The 23,023-nt window shown below is 48.9% G+C and overlaps 2 protein-coding genes across 11 annotated transcripts in view; one reads left to right on the forward strand and one right to left on the reverse strand.

Annotated features, from left to right (window-relative positions):
- Pcca (propionyl-CoA carboxylase subunit alpha) overlaps positions 1-14,842 on the forward strand; it is a 345,878-nt gene extending 331,036 nt beyond the window's left edge. For 4 of the 5 annotated variants that reach the window (XM_078016287.1, XM_078016288.1, XM_078016289.1 and 1 more), the window contains 3 exons: positions 1,516-1,656; positions 12,322-12,399; positions 14,474-14,842. In XM_078016287.1, coding sequence (XP_077872413.1) covers positions 1,516-1,656; positions 12,322-12,399; positions 14,474-14,542 — 288 coding nt within the window. In that variant the 3' untranslated portion in view covers positions 14,543-14,842. The remainder of the gene's footprint in view (positions 1-1,515; positions 1,657-12,321; positions 12,400-14,473) is intronic. The other variant, XM_078016290.1, reaches the window with a different exon arrangement.
- A 1,122-nt stretch (positions 14,843-15,964) lies between these two features.
- Positions 15,965-23,023, reverse strand: part of Ggact (gamma-glutamylamine cyclotransferase) — a 33,728-nt gene continuing 26,669 nt past the window's right edge. For 5 of the 6 annotated variants that reach the window (XM_005317016.5, XM_040281698.2, XM_078016292.1 and 2 more), the window contains one exon: positions 15,965-16,930. In XM_005317016.5, the coding sequence (XP_005317073.1) occupies positions 16,468-16,917 (450 nt within the window). In that variant the 5' untranslated portion in view covers positions 16,918-16,930 and the 3' untranslated portion in view covers positions 15,965-16,467. Of the gene's footprint in view, positions 16,931-18,523; positions 18,706-23,023 lie in introns of those variants that run through there. The other variant, XM_078016293.1, reaches the window with a different exon arrangement.

Raw genomic sequence — 23,023 nt, forward strand, 5'->3', positions numbered from 1 at the left:
CGCAGGAAAGTAACTTCTGGTGGACTCCCACACCTTTCTCAATCCTGGATTTTCCCTTCCAAGGCAGAGGCAGATACTAACACTGTGCAATCTGGCCCAATTATATTCCCCCCTTTTCTCCCCCCCCATAGGTTTAATGAAGGACTTGGAGGTACAATTCATCGTTGATAAATAGTCCCTCTGCCCAGAATGTTTATTAGACTGACAGCAGCATGCACTCTCCTTGCTTTTTCCCTTGCCACTTATGACTCAGATGAATTTTAATAGGAGCAAAAAGCTTTTATTTGCACTGTAATTTCACTTAAGGATCATATCCTTCAGAAACTGGCAGATGCTTGTATGTCTTGATTGCAAAACACACACTCAGGAGTAAAGAAACATGCAAAAGATGTTATTATTCAACCTGTCACAGTGGCGCAATTCTGCTCGGAACCTAGGCCATCAAAGCTCTTCATTGGGGCCCTCCCCTCTCCTTTTAAAGAGGCCCTGCAAAGAGCCTACTTGGAGGTCTCGCTGCCTCTGTACAGAATCCAAGGGCAAATTGGATTTCGTCTTGGCGTCGCTGCCATCACGGTGCCCACAGGAGGCCTCGGGTTGCAGCAGCTCTCCTCAAAGCGGGCTGCCCTGGTGCCGCTCGCCCCAGAGGTTTGATGGTGGGAGTCCAGAAGTCTTCCGTAGCACTTCCTCCAGCCATTTCTTCTCCTTTCCGTTTGGATGAATCAAATCAAAACGGATTCCCAGACATAGGAGTTTTTCCTGTCTGGTAGAAATGTTCAGTGGGCCTGGACCCACTTTAAGGTGCGTCCTACAAGAGGGGCCCTGAAACCCTTGGCTGTGCACCTTGTGTGTGGAAAGCCTTGATTCTCTGCCCCCAGCTGGGAAGGTGATAGCCACCCTCCCATCCTGCCATGGCAGAGAGACTGCGTGATGTGCTTAAAAAGGCAAGCTGACTTTTTCAGTTGCCAATGTAACATTTTATGCCATTGGAAAAGATCTGGATTTTAAAGATTGTTCACCCAAAACAAACACTGAAACCCTTTGTCTTAACTTGTGGGTGCACAGGGTGCAGCGGCTCTCTGGCGGGTGCGGGAGCCCTGCGACAGCGATCTGCTGCCATCTACTGATGTGAGCTCACAGCGTCGCCGCCTCAGTCCTCAGCGACCCAGCCCACCAGTCTGCCTTTCTCGGCACAAGTTTGTAAGCCGTGAAGGGACACCGGCAGATTCGTACTGTGGTCTCTGTGAAGTGTTAAGATGTTTTTCTCAAGACTCCAGGATGATTATTATATATTGCTAATTAAGGAGTTGTTTTTGTTTCAAGAAATTTCTTAGATGGCTGACTGACAGAAGAAGATAATGTATTTGGGTGTTATGTACAAGGAATTGAAGCATGTGACTTAAAGGCTATTATTGGAATTTTCCTTTAAAAGCTAAATCCTGATTTTGAATGAGTGCTGCTTTGGAGGAAAAGTTCATCTGTTAAACTCCTTACCTTTTTTTTTTTTTCCCCCTTAAGTACAAGGTACGTGTTTTAACCAAACTCGCCGCAGAATTGAACAAGTTTATGCTGGAAAAAGTGACTGAGGACACAAGCAGTATCCTGCGTTCCCCGATGCCTGGAGTGGTGGTGGCTGTCTCCGTCAAGCCAGGGGACATGGTAAGGGCCATGCCTATCCCAGAGCGTCCTGGTAGCTCAGAATTATTCTCCACGACTCACAACCATGGCTGTTTTTCCTTGCCTTAAATGACCCCCACAAAACAGCAAAGCAGACCTTGTGAATTCTCCATCTCCCTGTTTGAGGTTTGACTGACATAGTGACACAGCTCTGAGCACCACCCCTCCCCAGCGATCTGGAGCTGCAGCCGAAAGAAGGCCGGGTTTATTCTCTTATTTCCCAAATTCAGTGTTTTGAGAAGATTTTACTTAGAATTGCTATTTACTCTCCAGCACTTGTGCTTAACATACCCTTGAAGAGCTCATGTTAAGAAACAGTCCTCTGCTGGGGGACTTTCTGCATGACTTCTGAAATAAACGTCTAGTTGGGAAGGAGAGTTAAGGGCAGGACAACCCTGTAATCTGTATGGTACCAGAATGCTTCCGTCATTTGGTAAACAAAACATAGGATCGCAGTTTGAAGTTTTTCATCTTGGCCTGGTGTCACTAAAGCATAGATCAAAGCCACATTAACATTCCCTCACATGTGCAGTCCCAAGACAGCTCGCCCTGGATGACCTGGTAGGATGTATGCATTTCTTAAAGTATAGACAGAAATCTCTATTGATTAGCAGAAAAAGTGAAATGAAAACCATTTAAGATGCAGCAGAAGGTTTCTAGAGGCACTTAAGTACTTGCATTTTTATTTATGTGCGGGAAAGTAGCAGCCAAACATGACAGACTGTCATGGATGATAAGGCGATTCCATTTTATACCTCAGTGAAGTCATTGGGGTTTACATCTTTTCCTGTCAAGATTATACTAAATGCCTCCAGATTTCTTTATTAATACAGGGAAAATATCCTCTTAACACTGAGGAAAACTCACGGAGTTGGCACTGGCTTCTAGAAAAGTATCTACAGTAAAGGAATATTAATAAACGTGATGAGGTTCATTCAGGTGTTTTAGGTGCACAGCCTGAAATTGAGACGTGGCGTTGGCAACAGCTGCACCTGATGATATGGAAATAGAGCCACTAGCTTTCTGGAAAAGCATCGGAGGCGAAGTGGCTGTGAATCGCTGTCCGTTTTGAAAGCGTGGCTACTCCTGGAAGAAAGCACTGGCTAGGACTGACCCCGAGGGTTAGGAGGTGGGAGAGTGATCCACGTGATTACACGTGTACAGGGCAGTGTTTGCCTGCGTTCTGCTTCCCCAGGGGCGGACACGGAGGACGGCTCCGGGTCCCCATGCTAACCATCGCACAGGCACACGCTCCATCGGCGGAGGAACAGGGGGCTCTTCTAAGGACTCCTGGCAGGCCAGCACACAGTGTGCAGGGTGTCTGTTCATTTTCCTTCTTAAAGTTTTTCTGGAAGCTGCAGAGTATATACACTGCCCGTCTGAGCTTGTCAGTCCTGATTGTGTGGCTTTAATTTGAAAATCACATTTGTGCTTTTTTTTTTAAGTAATGTGTTTATCCTAAATCCTTACTTTTCTAACACCCGAGTCCAAGCCTAAGCCGAGAGGCAGGGCAGGGAGGAGGGGCGCGCCACCTGCCTGAAGCAGAGGGACGGGAGGTCGGGGTTATGGTGCCGGCCCCCATCTGCCCAGCTTGGGGCGGCCCAGCAGGCAGGAAGCAGGAGCTTGCCAGGCCAGGCCAGCGCAGCCTCTGTTTAACAAGTGCTGTCTCCTGGCCTGGCTTTTCCACATACCAAAGGGGTTTAGCCTTCATACTTTCCATTTCCTGGTTAATAATTTAATGTGGGAAAGCAAGGCATGTGGTGGAAGGGAACAATGTGATATTAGTGCTTGCTTCATTGGGGTGGCTCAGATACTGAAAGCATCCACCCATAGTTAAATGTGGGTACTGAGAATGGTGTAACTTGAGGACTCATTGTTAGAAACAGTGTCACTGTGGAGCAGTGAGGCCTATATGATGTGTCCCTTAAAGTCAGAGTTGGTGGAGGCCACCCAGGAAAGTGGCTCGTCATCTCGCATCCTGCGTCCTCTTGAGGAATGCTCTTTTCCCCTGCGTGCCCACGCTGGTCAGGTGGGCAGACGCTTCCTTTTAGTCCTCTCTTTGGGTCCTTGCAGAACTTCTTTTCATATTCTGTGCCATTGTATTGTGATAAAACAGTCTTTACTCTTGAATTACTATTATGAGTGAAGAATGTCCCAAACCCCTAATACTGAAACCAAATGAGGGTGAGAGATTCAGCTCTTAAAGCAACTTCTATAGTTAAATTCTGTCCTGTGTAATTAAAACATAAGAAACTTTACTTGGACCAAAAGCATAGCACTTACTCCATTAGGCTATTATAAGAAAATACTACTTGTAGCTTTTAAGTTTTGTTGATTCAAATTATTTTAACACTGCAGGGCACATTAGGTTTTTCTCAGAATATAACAAAAGCTGAGCAAGTTTCCACTCTGGTCAGTAGGAAGATGATGCAATCAGTTACTCCGTGTGTTTTCAGGGGAATCAGGGACACAATACCAACCCAGGGCCTGCGAGCATTCTGTTTTACTCTGAAACATTATTTGTTTTTTAACTTCCAGCAATCTATCATTTTTATGTTGACCATTAGCAAAACTTGACACATATAGAATGGGGGGTCAGCAATAGGTTCTCCAAAAGTGACATAAACCATAAATGACGAATCTGTTTTGTGAAATGAGCAGTTGAGCAGTTTAAAAACCTTAGGAAGAAGAGACTTGGGCTGGCTGCTTGGACTTGAGATGCACCCGGACATCTTTGGGTGGGGCTAGAGCCCCTCTAGACATTCTTTCCAGCTTTGCGTGGCAAGAGCACCTGATATTTTCAGTCTCTGAGATGCACTCTTTAACTAAAGTATGGCAGCAAAATCGTTTTTACATGATTATTAAATTGGTTTTTCTTGACTATGTAGGCAGGAGATGTTAGGACAGTAAAATGCATAAAAGCAAACAAACCACAAAGTAGAACTATGATTATTAAAGTCATGATTCACAGATTTAAATCTGAAAATGATAGAATGACTTTTATATGCCTTTTCTATATACTTTCTGAAAATGTTTTTACAATGACATTTCATTTTGAAAAATACCTCTTTTTCATACAACACTATCATTTTTAAATATATATATATCTTACATGCATGTATCATAAACTGAGAACACTTAGGTAATCAAAGTTAGCATTTTTCATAAATTGTTTTAATTTTTAAACTTGTGATATTCTTGATCAAAGTCCATTTTCTTTCAGAATGAAGCAGAATACACTTTTCCCATATGCTAACATTAGATGAACAGTTGCCACATTTATTGCATGATTTTTGTTTTGACTTTGAAGTGTAAAATAAAGCCATTCTGAGCACATTTGTATTGATATCAGGAAAAAAAAAAAAAGAGCCAGCCCACTCGATATTTTAACACTGCATTTAGTTAAGACTCTTATGAGTTATCCTTGGGTTCTGCAGAAATCTCATATTTGCATTAGAGATATTCATCTTTTTTAATGCATCAGAAAATTAAATGAGGTACAACACATAAGAAGGCTGCATGCTCATTTACATTTCTGTCTTCCTTAGTTGGTGACATTTGTTTGTGAATGCAGGTAAAAATAATAGAGAAGCATTTAGTACCTGTTGCTGTTTTTGATGACACTTAGCCCTGTTCCTATTAGAAAGACAGACTTTGGGATATTTTTGTGAGGCTGAGATGAGAAAGATCCCCTTTGTTTTGAGACTGACATTGAGCAGAAGGTCAATTAGGGATTTGGGATTGTTGCTCTCGAGAACAATACCTTGGGCAAAAAATGGCATCCTCTGTAGAGTACCAGTGCAAACACTGCGGGATCATTAGTAGAACCACCCAGATTTCACCCTGGCTCTTTCTCCTTGCATGTGTCCCTTCCAGGAGGGGTTCCCAGGCACATAGGTAACCACAAACCACAAGGCGCAGGGGCCCCACTGCACAGCCTGATGGACCACCTTCTCTTTGTCTCCAAAGCTCCTCCTTCAGTTGCGCTTCAGGCTGACCTTGGGGAGTGGCAGACAGATTTGGAAAACGTTTACTTTTCCTATCTTGAAGAAAGGCCCTAGTTGTGAAGTATCTGGGTGAGAAGGGTTGGATGGGGCCTGCTGGTGGGTGTGCCCATGCCACCAGCCTGGGCGCCTTGTCAGCCAGGAGCAGTGATTGCATCTTTCTCTGGCAGAGGAGCGAGCCAGGCCGTTGGACAGATTTTTCAGTTTCTGGATACCTTGACTTAGAATTAGAAAATGAGGGAATAATTACATGTACATATTTCAAAGCAGTAGTTACTGAAGCAGTTTATTTGGGAACATGCCAGCTTTGCACCTAAACCTCAGATTGTATTCCACAGCACGTACATGGAGATTCCTGTGTTCATTAACATTTTAAACCTTTAAATCATGGAATATTACGAACGTACAGAAGGTTATGGAGAACAGTCTCACAGTCACCAGTATGTTCTCTGTTCACCTTTACAGTATTTGCTTCAGATTTTACATTGCAATACAATATTACCCATGCCATGAGCTTGCCCTGCGGTCTCTCTAGTGGGGTTCCTGCCCTGTCTTCTTCAGAGGGGACAGCTTTCCTGGTCTTGGCCATTTAATCTCTTCCAGGTAACATATATTTTTAAATCTGAGGGGTAGTTTTTTTGTTGGCAACAATTTGGCAGTTTTTACAGTTTAACTTAATGATAATTATCAATATGAGATCAAAATATCTCGATGGATCAATCAGCAAATTAAATACTGTAGGACAGTCTCCGGCAAGCCCAGGAGTGCTCTCTCCTGGGACGAGAGGCATGTTGAATTTGTTTTAAACACCACTGAACAAGATGGTTCTCAGCTTTAGACAGATTCAAAATATCTTTTCTCAGTCTTCCACAAACGTAAGGAAAAATCACAATTTCACCGAGTCCTCTACCGTGGCCTACTCCACAGAGGGAGAGAATGCAGACTCATTTCTTACAGGTATCTTAAGGCATTTTTGTAACTATATAGGTTTTGGCTCAAGTTAGAGGGCAGTAGGGAGTAATATTTTTCTTTATTTTAAAGAATTTTATGAAACCTGAGACTGACTTTGCACTGGTCACAATCTGCCCTCCTTTCCTGGTCTCCTGCCTCCCAATGCACGGTTCCAGGGAGCCCCAGATGGAGGACCCCAACAGACGAAGGGCAGACCTCTAGTCCTGAGCCAGCAACCAAGCCATACGTGTTACCTCGCCCCTCAGCAAGTCCCAGGAGGCCTGCAGCTCCTCGCCAGGGGCTTGGGACATTTCTCTGCGTGTCTCCTTTCCTCATAATTTGATGATGGTTCCACCTTGCTTAAATGCTTCAGCCTCCTGGGGTTCCCCCGCCCCCACCAGGGCACACTTTACATGGAGATATTGGGAAAGTACACACTGCTCCCGCAGGAGCCATGAGGGGACATGTAGCAGCTATCTCAGCAGCTCAGAAAGGGGAAGTTGGAATCACCAGAGTCCCGCTGCCTTTTAGCCAAGTCAGAGCTGCCTGCCTCAGCAGTCAGGGCCCCAGACACTGCACTGGGCACCTGTCCTTGATGGCACAGCCTTTGAAAGGGCATTGAGGGGTTTTCGCCTGTGAGGAGTAGTGGCAGGGTTGACACCGATCCCCAGTTTTCGGGGGGCCGGTGCTGAAGGGGAGACTGCGGCAGGCCAGTGAGCCTCCAAGCCTTCTGTCTCATTTGGCAGACAAACACAGAAGGGAGGACAACAAAAGAAGGCTCCTTCTCCCATAAAAATGCATCCTCCCCCTCCTTTCTCCCTCCAAAAGAGGACTGATTTTTTCAGCTGCACACGGCGATTTGGTGCTCAGTCTTGCAGGGAAACAGTTGCTGTCTGAAGAGGCAGGAAACAGTTTTCTTTTAATTGCCGAAATCATTCGGAAGTGCTTCATGCCCCGCTTCTATACAGCAGATGCTGTGCATTAATTGGCCTGCGTAGAAGTGACCCAGGGTTCCTTGCAGCGGGCCCAATTTTAGGCAGAGGGTTTAAATAGCTTATTTATTATTTTGTATAATCTGGCGTACATTATGTGCTCACGCACGTGTCGTGTTTCATGGTCTGCAGTTTCTAATGTCATGTGGGTTTCAAAACCTGTGTTTCTCTGGTAATGTAGTAGCAGCAGGTAAGCTCAAAATACCATCCATCAGGAGCTAATTTTTTATCCAGATACTCCAATGACTGATGAACCTGTCTTTTGTGTGAATGTTGAGCACAGTAGAAGGCCATATGCCACTGGCACGGTTTCCTCTGCATTCTTTACAGTTGCTAGAGAGTGGGCTTCCAAGGGGGAACAAACTCGACGCCATTGGTGTCCTCTCGCCTATATTTACACGACAGCACCTTAAAGCAGCCCTGGGTTTGATTGACAAAAGGGAGTAGGGGCCGTCTTAAAGGAAACCTGACTCCCATAATGATTTTCTTTATCAGAGATATGGCTGCACACTCTTCATGGGGAACCTTGTTTTGTTCCTCCCCGTCTGTTGCAAGCAGACCTCAGCCCATTAGAAGGGCCTCCCTTGTGTGGGAAGCCACAGCTGTTACTGTAAATCTCATCCAGTCACTGTATCACCCCCATTTTGTGGCTCTGAAGGATGAAATTGAGAAATGGAATACTGTGCAGTCATCCTTCACGTCTCCAATTTGAGGCCTCTGCCATCATTTTCATGCTTTTATTCCAAATCAAATAACATTAGTGGGCGACACCCCCTTCTGATCAATACCTGGTCGCAAGTGCAGCTTTCAAGCCTCCGCTTTTGGGGTCCTCCTTTTATGTTGGGTGGAGATCCCCCCTCTCCTTCCTCTCCTGCACCTCCTTTGAGCTTCCTGAGGGGCGATGGCAGTTCGCTGTCTGAAGGATACACGTTGCCAAATGTGTCCCAGTCCCTGCGTGTTTTCCGAGAGAGGCCACGTGCGCGGGGAAGTTCTGTCTTTTAATCTTTGTGGAAGGAGTGAAGAGGACTTGGTAGAAGGAGATTGGGGGCTTTAATCAGAAACAAGATGTGGCTTAAATCATTAGCACAACAAAGCATACTATAAGCTTCAAGATAAAAGTCTCTGGGGAAAGAGTCCTCTGAAAATAAATGGAACTTGATAGATTTCCATATCATTTATAACTTCCCTTAATTACACTTGGAAGACTTGCCAGTAAAACTGGAAAATTGGCAGCCTCTATCCATTAGAGTCATTTTGCCGACCATGGCAAGCAGCTGGCTTTACTGGATTTTATTTCCCATCACTCACAATTAATCATCAGCTGGAGATGTCTGAAACTCTTCAGCACAGAGCGATGCTGGGTGACGTGCAGGCCCCTAAACATGCGAAAATCTGCTGAGTAAATGGGCCGAGTTCTCTCTCCAGCCTACTCATTCGGGGGCAAGGCTGGCTCCCGCTTAATGAGTGCCGCTCTGATAATCGGATGCGAATGTGAACCTTGACCCCGTGTCAGGGGAGAGGACGCAATAAGCCGGATGAAAGATATAGGATTCGGGCCTCCAAACTTTGCACCAATTAGACAGGGAGCGGGGAAATACATCAGGCGGGCTGGGCTCATCAGAAAGACTTTGCAGGCTTGTGACCATTTAGTAAGCCCAACACTGGAGACATCCTGTCACAATCATTAAGTCTTTATCAGATGATTCACAAAAGTGTTGGAGAAGCGTGCGCACATGCTGCAGGAGCGGGGCCTGCCATGCACACTGCTTGCCCAAGCCTGCAGGTCCCGGTGAGCCCAGCTAATGCCCAGCTCCCCAAGCCCTCAGGGAGGCCCAAGGTGCTGCCTCCACCGGCCTCTGCCCAGCTCCCGTGTGGCGTGCTCTTGTGGGGACAGTGTGGGCCACGAGCTCCGGGGCCCCAGATGAGAGCAGGGTCTCACCAGAGCCCGGAGATGCTGCTTAGGGGGGCCTGGGCCTGGCTCGGGTCCACCCAGACCCTGAGCACACCGCCCAGGGACAGCCGCTGCCCAGAGGCTGGCCGCACGTGGTTTGTTTCCACTGCACTCTCCGACGTGCAGTCTGCACTGTGTGTGTTTCCCCGACTGGATTTTTGGGAGATGAAATATGTTGAAATTGGATGAAGCCCATGTGTGGACCTGTGTGTTTGTGGACGTGTGTGCTTGTGTGGAATGATGCTCTGAGAACGCTGCGGGGTGGGTATCAGGGACTGATTTCTAAGAGCTACCTCTTAGGCATGGGTGAGAGCAAACACTTTAGGAAACAGATAAAGCCGAGGGGAGATACGGTGACTCAGGTTTTCATTTGAAGGTAAATCATGAGGTAAGTATGGCCACGGACACAGGGAGAGGACCTGGGGAACAGGCAGGAAAGGCAAGGAGAGCCCTGGTCACACTGTGTACTGCAGTGCTGCGCTGGTCGGGCAGAAGACAGGATTCCTTTGTATCAGGACGTACTTTCTCTGGTGTGTGTGTGTGGGGGGGGGGTGTCCTTTTTTTTCCATGCAGCACTGGGGGTCCGACCCAAGGCCCCGAGCATGCTAGGTGAGCACTGTACACTGAGCAGTACCCCTGGAGCCTTTTGACTTCTTTTAATCACCTGTTTCAGTCAGAGGGACTTGTAATTTTGGGTTTTCCCACTTCTGATTGTCTGGCTACATCAGAGTCTTTGGACTTCTGCTTAATGATTTGGGACCTAGCCCTTGCAGTCACCTCTTCACAAATGGTCCATGTTATGAGCACCCGAGCTAGCCAGGGCCAATGGCCGATGAGAAGTAATGGCAGAGCCCATACTCGTTGTCCACCCCCTGTGCCCAGGCTGCAGCAGGGCCTGGAGGGCAGTTGTGGCTGGGCCTAACTGGCCTTGAGCATGTTTGCTATGGGAATCATTGTCAGGCTGGCCTTTGCCCCTTGGCATGACCACTGTCTCCCGTGCAGGCTTCATTTCTCACTCTTATTTGCAGATCTGTTTAGGGAAGCAGCAGGGGCTCCCTGACTTCCTAGCAGACCCTAGCAATGGGATGAGTGGGGACGGGTAGTAGCAGGGGTACAGCTGCTGGCAGAGGACTGAGGCTGTGCCCACCCACCCAAGCTGAGGGGCAGGGGTGGACAGGGCTCTAAGCCAGCTCTAGGCTCTAATATCCACGGAGGAAGACAGAGTGGGTGGGCGTGTGGGAGGCCAGCACGCAAGTACCCGTGGCAGGGACTTGTCCATCTGCAAAGGGCATAGTGACCGGAGCCCAGAGGTGGAGATTGAATCATAATTTTTGGACAGAATTTCCATGGTGTTCTGTTGCAACTCGGGCCCACTTCCAAGGAAGCCACCTGCCTGTGACCTGGGTGCCCAGTCTTTGGGTCAGGGTAGTAGAGTCCTGTTGCTGGCTCTGTCTGGGAGGCTGTGGGCTGGGCTACTTCATGGACCTGCCCTTCTCTCTTTCTTGGTCTCTGCCTTCCTCTGAAGAGAGAAAAAGGACTAAATGATGTGGGGGGGCGGGGTGACTGTCCCAGGGGCATGTGCATCGCCGAGGTACTGCCCTCCCTGTCCCCCTGAGCATTGCTGTGCCCCGGGTATGGAATGCAGATGCCAGGTGAGGTGAATCTGCAGTGACAGCGAGCACTGTGCGCTCGGCAGCATGGCGTCTGCGCCGTGCCAGCTCTGGAGCTTTGGCATCCCCTCTCTTCCTATATTTCTGTGCCAGGAAAAAACAGCCCACCACCTGAACAGCAGAGGAAAGAATACCCAGAGCTCAGTCCCAGCCCTGCCAGTGAGACAGCTTGCGCCCCACAGGGGGCCGGGAGGGGACTTGGAGATCACTTGGGGATTGCAGGAAAGAACATTCTCCAAGCACTTGTGCAGCACTGGCCAAGCACAGCCCCAGTGCCCACCAGCACCCTGCAGAGCCCTGGTCCTGCCATTTCAAAGACCCAGAGCCCTTTTCCATAAAGCTAAGAAAAATCTGGCCAGAGAAAAGTGAATAAACAGAGTGGCTTTTAGTCTGCCATTCCTGGGTCGAAGCCCCTGGCTTCACCCCACTGGGTTTAAACCCGGCTCAGCCAGGATTTCCCTCATGATAAGGCAGACATGGGAACCCAGGAAGCCTGAGCAGGGGCCTGCGAACCCAGCTGCAGGCGTTGTCCGGGTGGAGGAAGTGCCTTCATCAGGAGGGGTGTCTGCAGGGGAAGGTGCCAGCCTGCTGCTCCCCAGCACCATCAGCGGAGATGTGCCCATTTTGGTCATGGCTGCACTGAGCTAAACTCACACACAAGGTATGACCCTGTAAAGGGGCAGCTGTCGCTGTCACCATAATCAATGTTAGAACAATATTATCCGTTTCAAAACCTGCACCTGACAGCACTTACGTTGGTGTCGACACCAGTCTTTCAGTTTTGGGAAACTTGCCTATTCTGGACATTTTAGGAAAGTAGAAAAAATATTCCAATTTTGCAGCTAAATTTAAAGGTCCCCAGGGAAGCCCCCACAAGCAATACTCCAGAATCAGGGATTTTTTTTTTCTAATGAGGACTTGTTGATAGAAGGAAAGATGAACTTGGAATGGGAATGTTAGAGGTCATTCATACATTTCAGTACGTTTGACCAAGAATTCCTTAGTGATTTCATTCTTGGATGTTACTGCAAAGTTAGAGTGCTTTTAAAACTTCAGCTTACTCTTCTTTCATTTTCTAGGTATCAGAAGGGCAGGAAATTTGTGTGATTGAAGCCATGAAAATGCAGAACAGTATGGCGGCCGGGAAGACTGGCAAGGTATGTTCCCACCAGTCCACACCAGCCTTATGACCTTTGAGTCATGGATGGTTTGCCCCGCTAGGGACTGCGGAGGTGACTTCTCTTCCCTGGGGAAGAAGTTAAGATCCAGGAGCTCTTTGCTCTGCACTGTTGCATCCCTGTCTCACAGAGTGGGTTCCAGGAAGTCTGGAAGTCTGTATTATGTTCAGATAGTTAAAGAACAATTGTTCTTCACCTTAATGTCTTTCAAATTAAGGGGTCTTTAATTTTTAATGTTTACATCTGTCTTGGAGGCAGTTAGTTATCTGAGACTTAGGTGACACAGCAGGAAACGGTTTTACAGATTTCAAAAATTAATGTAACTCTTCAAGATAATTTTTCTATGAAGAGAACAATTCAGTTGTAGATCATGAGGATCCGCAGCCCTTGCACACACATGGACCTTAATGATTCAGGGAGACAAGAAGGAGAAAGGTATGACAGTACTGAAATTTGTTAAGAGTGAAACTTCTTGAATATATTTTTTCTTTGAGGAAAACAAAAAGCCTGTGATTCACCTTCTTCCCAGGACTCAGGGGATGCCATTAGTGGAAAATGACCCTTTCTGAAGGTGTCTGGTTTGGTAGTATCTGCACAGTGGAGCATGATCAGCATGACAACAGCAGCAAAGGCTGGCTGTGGCCTGCCCTGTGGCCACACCGTGGGGACTTTGGGTCTAAAGAGAGATCCATCAGTTCACGACCAGGTTTACATCAGAGAGACACACAGCCTCCGTCTGTCACTCCAGAAGTCAAAGGGACTGATTCTCAGAGAAGGACAAGGGGGTTCCCTGTAGCTCCCAGCAGGTAGAGCAGAGGTCCCCATGCACACTGGCCAGCCCTGAGCCGGCTGCCAGGCTGGAGCAGGTACAGGTGGCCCCACCTTGTCAGGGAGGTTTGGCAGAGTAGGAGGGCATGATTTGTGGTGTTTCAGGAATCCTTTCAAAATTTTGATGACATTTAAAAAAGTGGACAAGAAAATGTAGGTTTCTGTTCACATAAAAATTATTCTTTGGGATTATTTAACATTTCTTCTGTGATGATTTGTGGGGGATCAAAAAGGGTGTCAGCTGCAGGCTGAGGGTCCCCGAGTGGCTGGGCTGAGCGTGGCCTCGCTTCCTGCAGCAGTGTCAGCCCCATTGCGTGTCTTTGGATTTCGTCATGGAGCAGTCTCAAGGGGGGCAGGACCCTTTGCCCTCTGCAGCCCAGAGCTGCTTCTCAGGGGCTGCTGGTGTGAGCACTTCTGTGCTTTGGCCCGACCCCTGCTAGCTGGAGTCCCTCTGCACCACCCCCCTGCCCTGGGCCGAGGGAGCCATATTTCCTCCTAGAGAAAGGATTCACAGTGGACAGGGTCTCTACTCTAGTGACTGTAAAACCTCACACATAATCAGAGGAGACATCAGGAGTGTCATTTAGGCACTGCAGTCCAAATGGCATCTGCTGAGAGGGCTTTGGATATTCCTGCATGGGTTCACATCCTTCTTAAAAACTCAGCTCCAATTTGAGATAAAACATCCTGGCTGGACCCTCACCACGAATGGCGGGGACACCGGACAGCGCACCACCCCAGACATCACTGGCATTTTGGGTGTCTGCCTACGGCCGGTGCTGCCAGTCAGTACAAACCCATTGCACTTTCACACCCAAGTGGCTGCCTCCAGGGAGGCACAGGACCGTCTCCACACACTCTGGCCCTTGGCGAGCACAACTTGACGTAGAGGCTTCTGAAGGTCGCATTTCTCGTCACACGGGGGCTGAGATTGGCCAGGGAGCTTCTCCTTTGCAATAGCATCTATTTGGACTGTGTGTGTGTGTGTGTGTGTGTGTGTGTGTGTGTGTGTGTATGTGTGTGTGTACATATACAGACGTTCTTTGGGCTGACAAGGACAGAAGAGGTGCAGAGGGAGAGGTGAGGGACATCCTAAGGATCTTCAGGATGCCCCCAGGCCAGAGCTCCCTGGCCCGAAAGTCAGTTCCCTCCAGAGAAGGAGAAGGGGTTGCTGCCTTCGGACTGGAGCTTATGATTCTCTTCTCCCCCATTTTTTGAATTCCAGGTGAAGCTGGTGCACTGTAAAGCTGGAGACACAGTCGGAGAAGGGGATCTGCTCGTGGAGCTGGAATGAAGTATTTATAGCCTTTCAGGCATCACCCGACTTAATTAGCTATTTGTATTATTCTCTCACACTCGATTTAGTCAAGTGTTTCACGGGAACACTCCTGTGCAGCCGGATCTACATCTCGTATTTATTCCACAGAAGAGTCAAAACCGACATTCTGCCAAAAAAATCACCAATGGAAATTTGTATTGATATAAAAACAGTTATACATATGATTTGTACTTCTGTGAGATTTCCTATGATTTGTACTTCTGTGAAATTTCCTGGTGTCAAAATTAAATCAATAAAACCAAGCATTTGTCTAAATATTAGTTTGCCCTTTTTTTCGAATGAAGACAATGTACACATAAGCGACAGGCTGTGCCAGTTGACATAACACTAGCATTCATTGTGATCCCTTTTAGAAATGTGGATTCCAGTTCTCTGTTCCAGTTCTAGTAAATCAGCATTTGCCATCTTATAATCTGATCACCTTCCTTCTTCCGTAATTGAAGACTAACTCCTGGGGCTGATTATCTGTCTTCCTAAGGACGAGGTGGCCAGGAGGACTTCTCAAAACCCCTTCCTGCTGTGATTCTATGCAGGCGCCACGCTGGATGGCGAAGTCCTCAGGAGGTGACTTTGGGGCCCCCTGGCTGAACTGGGCCACAGCCTGCATTGTCCCGAGGACAGGCACAATGTCCAGGTCCCGTCCCCACACCACGGGCTGGGCCCTCGGGCCGTCTCACCCAAGCTCCTCAGCTGACACCCAGCCTTGCCTTTTGTGTTTTGTGAAGCAAGTTTCCAGTTAAGAAAAAGAGGCTAAAAATAATGATCATGTTTTTGTGCCAGATGTAGTTAGCGACCACAGTCTACCATTAAGTTGAAGAGTGAGTGAGCTCCCCAGCCAGAACAAGGCCACTGAGGAGCAGCAGCTGCATTTCCATTTGTTCCGAGTTCTTGGAATCCACCGCAGACTTTGCTGGTGAGCAGAAGAGAGTCGAGCAGCAGAGCCGCTCGCCGACGTAAAGCCCGCTGACAGTCCGTCAGATGGAGGGGGCAGTAATTGGTACTTGGTGCCTTGCTAACATTATTTTAAGTGCTGTTTGTATTTGGAAGCTAAGCCTTCTGTCAGGCCTGAAGAACAAATTGCTAATGTGTTGGTTCTTCTCGAAAGGCCCACCCCCAAGTCCTGTGCCTTCAGGAGGTGTGACGGGCTGGCTGAGGGGGTCTGGGTGCAGATGAACCTGCATGTGAAACCTGGGTGCTCACCTGCATATGCCAGCAAGTGGGTGTTCTTTATTTTGCTAGATTCAAATAAATTTTAAAATAAGAGTCAAACAAACACCAACACCTTGATATTTTAATTCCCAAAACATCTTGTTGAATTTTAAGTGCCATCTTCAGTAGTTTGTGTGTGTTCTCATAATTATGAAGAATGAGGCTATATTCCCAGTACAGCATGCTTTTCTTTATTTTTTATTTTTTATAAGTATTTACTCAACTTTCCTTTATTAGTGCTACAGGCTAGAATCGATTCAGCCAGCGCCAACCTGACGGCAGCCATCTTTCCAGTCACTGAGGACATCATGGTCAGAGGAGAGCAGAGTGGAGGGAAGCAGGAGAGCATATGAGTTCTCCAGTGCACTCGGGGGAATTCAGATCCAGAGGCTTCCTCCTCTAGTACATTCAGAAGCCCATGAGGCCCTTAAAGCAGCAAGCAATGAGGTGGTACTGGGTGGAAAGATTCAGGAGTATGATCTTGCTGTTGGGATGTCAAAATTATTTGCAAAATCGATTCCACTAAAAGATAGATTGATTTCCTTTTTCCCGATTGAGTTTTGCAAATGTCTGTTGAAAAGGGCACCAGTCTGCTGTAGCATTCGGGTACAGACTGAGCTGAGGTCTCCCAGCAGAGTGCCCTCTCCTCACTGTGGCCCCACCGGCCCTTCTCACCTATTCTCTCGTGGGTTGTAGCGCAGCCCATGGGTTCCCTCCGAGTCGTAGCTCTCGTGGTAGGGGAGGTGGACCCACTCGGGCGGGTAGGTGGCCGTGCTGTACAAAAAGCACTGCACGCTGTCCCCCGGGAAGCCCTTGCCCTCCCACGTGAGCACTTCCACCTGCACCTTGGTGCGCTGGTACATGTCAGGGCAGCCTTCAAAGTCATCAAGGAAGCTCAGCATGCGCTCGTCCACCCTGTAGATCTCGCCCAGCACACAGTGGCCCCTGCCCGGGAGGTGAAGCAACCAGGGGATGCTGTGTTCACCAGCAATCACCAGGGGGTAAGGCTTGGCCGTGCGTCCTCGGCCCTGGAAGACTGCAGAGCCATTGGCGCAGTCCAGCAAGACTTTGTGGTTGGGCTGGCCTTGCTTCAGGGTGCCGTACACGAAGACAAGGGCCATCTGTCTGCAGGGGCTGCAGGAGAGAGGGTGCAGGCACATCATGAAGTGGGAAGAACTGCCACCCCCGCATGTGGGGTGCAAACTGAGAGAATGTCCAGCAGGCGTTGTTGGCTGGCATTCTCTCAGGGCCACTCCATGGTGCTGACCATAGACACACTGAGGATCGGGACAGCTCCCAAACTTACTCCCCCCGCCTCCATTCCTTCTCTCCCTCAGTGGGGAGTGGTCCCAGGGCCTCTGCACACTAGGCACGCAGTCTACCACTGAGCTGCATCCTTAGCTCTTTTAATTTCTTTTTAAATATTTGAGATGGGGGGTCTCCCTAAGTTGTCCAGGCTGGCCTTGAACTTGTGATTCTCCTGTCCCAGACTCCCATGTAGCAGGATTACAGGCCTACACCACTGCACCAGCTCCAATCAAACTTTCTTAATGGACACAAATTGGAAATTCTTACAATTTTTCACATGTCATGAAAGATTTTGACTTTTTTTTCAGCCATTTAAAAATGTACAAGCTATTCTTAGCTTTCGGGCCTTTTGAAGTAGCGCCAGGCCAGACCTATAGTCTGCCAACCCTTGGTCTGGAGAAGGCAAACATTTGTGATTTCAACAATCTTTCATGCATCTGAGAGAACTTTTTGGTAACCCTGATTTTCACTTTGGGACCTGTTGGCCCCCAGAGCTAAGCTCAAAGCCACAAGACACCAGTCTGCTCTAACAGGAAGATGGGGCATGCCAGACACCTCTGTGCCACCTGGCAGACTGACCCCTCCCCAGAGCCGCTCTGCACAGCCCACCCAGGTCTCCTGGCTCAGGCAGCCCAACAAGCTCATGGGGGAGCCACAGAGTCAGCATGCCACAGGGGACCTTCTTCCTGAGCTGCCCACTGAGTGCCAGCAGCCTACCAGGCGTCACCTGACAGAGGCCACCTCTCTCAAGACCACAGGCCTGACCTCTTGATACCACAAACCTCCTCACACCCACACCTCACTGGCCCATCCCCCCCAGTGGAACAGCTTCAAGGCCAGAGGACACTTGACAGGGCCCCAGCAGTGACCTGTCAGACACCTGCCCTGGTGAACAGCTGCTCCTGTGACCCTGCTCTTGACCACCATGCGGTGGGCACTGTGGTCCCAGGAAACGCCAGGCACCGTTACCGCTGCTTTCTTGGAGAAAGCAGCCCTTTCAAGACACACTTGTCTGTCTGGTGGGGAACCGCCTGGTTTCGGCCAAAGCCTTGTAGAACTTCCAGTTTCTTAAGCCACTAATTTTCAATCTTTTTAAAAGGACTTTGAAATTGGCATAATAATTATTTGTTATAGAAACATTAGGAATAATTATAAGCAAACGTATATGTAAAACAGTCCCCCGAATCCAGCCCCAGAGAGAGGGAGGTTTTGGTACCACGTCTGCGCTTGGTCCTACAGGTAGGACCACAGGCCTAGCCACGGCACCTGTGCACTTCCTTCCCCAGGTCCCAGGAGGATGGTGCCTCACGGACTCACTGTGACTGCCAGCAGCCACCCTGCCCCCGGGGAAGGTAAACACTGACTGCTCACCTGGGTCTGGGCCAGACTGTTACCTAACACAGAGAGACTCCGACAAACCTGGAGATACACTTTGAGGAGGAGCTGGGCCTCTTCAAAGCCCTGCCTCTCAGCCTCTGCAGGCTTCTTGGACAGAGGCCTTGGCGATGGGGCTCCAGGTGCAGGAGCTCAGAACACTTCCTGGGAGGGCTCGAGGTGGGGTTCAGCGGCACAGCACTGGCCTGGTGTGCAGGAGGCCGGGGCTCAATCCCAGCATAGCAAAAAAGAACCAAAAGGTGCATCGGGGGCCTGTAAATAGCTTTGCAAGAAAGTGAAACTCCCTGTCCATCCACTCCCCAGAGGCAACACTGAGTCCTATTGGATATTTCCACACTGCTGACTGCTACTCCTTATACTGCGGATCTCTCTCTCTCTCTCTCTCTCTCTCTTTCTTTCTCTCTCTCTCTCTTTCTTTCTCTCTTTCTCTTTCTCTCTTTCTCTCTCTCTCTTTCTCTCTTTCTCTCTCTCTCTCTCTCTCTCTTTCTCTCTCTCTCTCTCTCTCTTTCTTCTTCCTTCCTTCCTTCCTTCCTTCCTTCCTTCCTTCTTTTTTATTTTTTGGTACTGGGGATTTAAGGGGTACTCAGCCACTGAGCCACATCCTCACCCCATTTTTGTATTTTATTTAGAAACAGGGTCTCACTGAAATGCTTAGCACCTCGCTTTTGCTAAGGCTGGCTTTGAAAGTGTGATCCTCCTGCCTCAGCTTCCCGAGCCAATACTATTTCTTGATGCTTTAAATTATGTCTCCCTGGGCTGGGGATGTGGCTCAAGCCTGGCATGCGTGCGGCCCAGGTTCGATCCTCAGCACCACATACAAAGATGTTGTGTCCGCCAAAAACTAAAAAATAAATATTAAAAAATTCTCTCTCAAAACAAAACAAAACAAAACCATGTCTCCCTTCTACCCTGAAGCAGATGAGCGCAGTATAGAGCGCTGACTTTACGGATCACCTGCTGAACTCCGGGGCCTCACACGGCCTCACACTGTAGAGTAGATCCCTTAACCTGCCGGCGCTGACTCTTCATTAACTGTGGAAGGAAGCACTCAGCAGCCACCGTGGGGGGGGGGGGCAGCCAACACGTGCCCTCCCCGCTGTCCCCAGTCCTCCCAAGAGACTGCACACCTTTCAGCCCAGGGACGGTGGCGACACTGCTCTCAGTAGCGCCCTGTGGTTAAATTTCCTCTCCTGGGCAGTGTTTCTTCTTCATGAAGACTGCTTTGGGCTTGTCACCGCGGTGGGAAGCACCGTCAGAACCTGCTGGCTCCTGTTCTCCTCGCGGCTGCTTCCTGTGGGGCCTGCGCCTACAGAGCCCTCTGCCCAGCCTGGCCTGGGGACACTGCTGACCCTCGCAGCCTGTGGCTCTCTGTGTTGGGGGGACCCTGGGCCCACTCCCTCACTTTGCTGAGGCTTCTCTTTCCCACCTGGGGTTAAAGATATGGGGGGAAGGATTCTCGAGCCCCCAGGAGTGAGGGGCGTCTCTAGCCCCCGTTCCTGCCGGCCGTGCTCTGGGGTCGTGCGCAGCCTGCGGAACTGCAGTTCCTTTCTGGGCTTCCGCGTTGCCCCTGGATTCTGAAATGAGGCTCGTGGGACTCCCTTTGGGTTCCTGGTGCTGGAATCCAGTCTGCACACTCTTGATCTGGGTCCTCAGGAAGGCCCTGCCTCTTCCCCCCGGTTCCTCCTGGGTCTCCCCGTGTCCAGGGGCATGTCCTGGAGTGACCTCTGCTCTCTCCTCCTCCGCTCCAGGGTTTCCTACTTCTCCTTCCACTTCTGCTACTCGCCCCCCCCCCCCCCGCCCCGTTTCTCTCCAGCGTCATTTCCTGTCCTCCAGTTTGAGCCTCTTGCTCTTTCCCAGGCCCACGTCCTCCTCCTCCCCTGGCTGTCCTCTGACTTCCTCTTTCCCGTGGGTCTCCTCGAGGTCTCTTCAGCTGTCGCAGTCCTTGGCCAGCCGTTCACAATGACAGCTGAGATACTGTGGAATTGAGCCTGGAGTGACAGGGAGCGAGCTCTGGGCCAGCTCTGAGGACAGACTGGGGGACTCAGACAGTAAAATCCCCACTTTGGGGAGTGTCACTCACAGCCGCCCTCAGATGGGTCTGTGTTCCCAGTACCCAGGTGTTCCTGCCAAGCTCTCTAGGAGTGGCCTGCTGTCGTCCGCTGGGCCTGAGGGGAGCCTGGGGTCTCTGTCCTGCGCAGCCTCTCAGCCCTCCCTGTTCCCAGCCCTGGCCTCACATACCTCTGGCCTGTGATTCCGAAACACCCGTTAGCTGACATCTCAAGGCCTTCTCATTATGCAGGAACCTAAGATTAGGTTCTGGTGGTTCCAGGCTAAGTCAATTACCACTCAATTCTCTTTTCTTTTTTCTCTTTTTGTAGTATGGGGGATTTAACTCATCACTTTTGTTTTATTTCAAAATTTTGTTGCATGCTTTCCTCTCTGGCCATATAGGTTGTTTGAGTAGTGTCTGAGTCTGTTTTGTGTTACTGTAATGAAATGCCTGAGGCTGAGTAACTTTATAAAGAAAAGATGTTCATTTAGCTCATTGTTCTGGAGTTTTGAGGGCCTGCATCTGGCAATGGCCTTTCTGCTGGCAGGGCCCTGAGGTGATACAGAGTACCACAGGGTAGGAGACAGTTCACATGTGTGGGTCTTTCCATGACCCTCTGGCTTATGAAAGGTTATGATGTAGACTAGTGGGTTTTCTTTTTCACTCTTTGCCCCTCTCCCACTTCTTATTCCTCCCACTGCACGGCCCAGCCCCTCCTCAGGGACAAGGTGTCTTCACCTTTGATGTGCAACAGACAGGAAGCAGTGGGATGGATGAGCACATGGAGGATGTGGTGACAGACTTCTGGCTTACCAAGAGCAACCAGTGAGGTCCACTGTGGGCACCAGAGGGAGGGCTAGCGACGGCCAGAGATGTCAGGCAGACAGCAGGGACCGAGAGGGGACGCACCTCTGCTGCTGAGACAAGAGGAAGGGGAAGAGAAGGCCACAACTACAGGAGAAGGAAAGCCCATGCAGCGCAGGGGCAAGTTTGGCACGCGCCCAGCACACAGGTCAGATGGCCTCCTCCTGCCTCCACGAGGCTGATCAAGCGCACAGGACATTTGGCCTCCTCCTGCCTCCGCAAGGCTGTGCATCAAGACGTGGAGACAAGCTGGTCCTCGGGGTGCTGCGAGTCCCAGAGCGGGGACAGTGAGGAGCTCGGCCACCTGAGGCCTCCAGAAGCCTCTCCGGGGAGTGCCGTCCAGCTGCACGCAGAGTGGGAAGGGGAGGCCCGGAGCTTGGGGAGTGCAGACTTAATTAAACTAAGTTCCCCACATAAATGCAATCATGTCCCATTTGTCTTTTAGTGACTGCTTACTTCACTTAGCATAAGGTCCTCAAGGTTCACTCCTTCAGCCTGGGTCAGAATTCCTCCTTTTCAATCTTCTGTAATAGTCCACCATATGGCTATACCACATTCTACTTATCCATTTATCTGCCGAGGGACACGCAGGTTGCTTCTAACTCTTGGCTATTGTGAATAGCACTGCTACAAACACGGGTGTGTAAATACCTCTTGGAAATCTTGCTTTGAGTTATTCTGGATGTGGAACCATGAATTCACATGGTCAGTTTTTTAAGGGCCCGCCACCCTGTCTCCCAGGTGATCCACCCTGTTGCATGCATGACCGTCAGAGGGCTCCAGTCTCTCCTCGGCCTTCCCAGCCCTTGCTCTGCGGCTGCTTTCCGATAGTGGCCATCCTAATAGTGTGAGCGCTGTTTCGTTGTTGGTTTTGATTTGCATTTTCCTATGGCTTAGTGACCTTGAGCATCTTTTCCTGTGCTCATTGGCCATCTCTCTTTTTTGGAAAAATGTCTTTTCAAGTCCTTTACCCAATGTCTTAATTGAGTTGCTGGGTTTTTGTGGTTGTGTCTTAGGAGTTCTATTTTCTGGATAATAACCCCTTACCAGATATATGGCTTGCACTCATTTGCTCTAATTCCATGGGTTGCTTTTTCATTCTGATGACTGTGACCTTTAATACATGAAAACATTTTTGATGCAGTCCAGTTCATTTTTAATTTAATGTTCTGTGGGTAGACATTAATTTTGTTGCCTATGATTTTTGTGTAATACCCAAGAAGTCACTGCCAAATCCAAGTCATGAAGCTTTTCCCAAATTTCTAAGTTTTATACACTTAGCTCTAAATTTTGAGCTCTTTGATCTATTTTAATTTTTAAATATGAAATAAGGGTCTAATTTCACTCATTTGCATGTGAGGATATCCAGTTTTCCCAACACCATTTATTGATAAACTGTCCTTTCCCTATTGAATGGTCTTGACACCTTGATGAAGCTCATTACTGTATACACAGGAATAAATCTATGGGCCCTCTACTCTGTCTCATTGGTGTAATGTCTATCTTTATACTATTATGTCACCATTTTGATTACTGCAGCTTTATAGTAAATTCTGAAATCAGGAAGAATGCAACTTCCAATACTGTCATTTTTTAATAGTGTTTTTTCT

Source organism: Ictidomys tridecemlineatus, chromosome 6 (genome assembly GCF_052094955.1).
Source record: "Ictidomys tridecemlineatus isolate mIctTri1 chromosome 6, mIctTri1.hap1, whole genome shotgun sequence".
NCBI lineage: Eukaryota > Metazoa > Chordata > Mammalia > Rodentia > Sciuridae > Ictidomys > Ictidomys tridecemlineatus.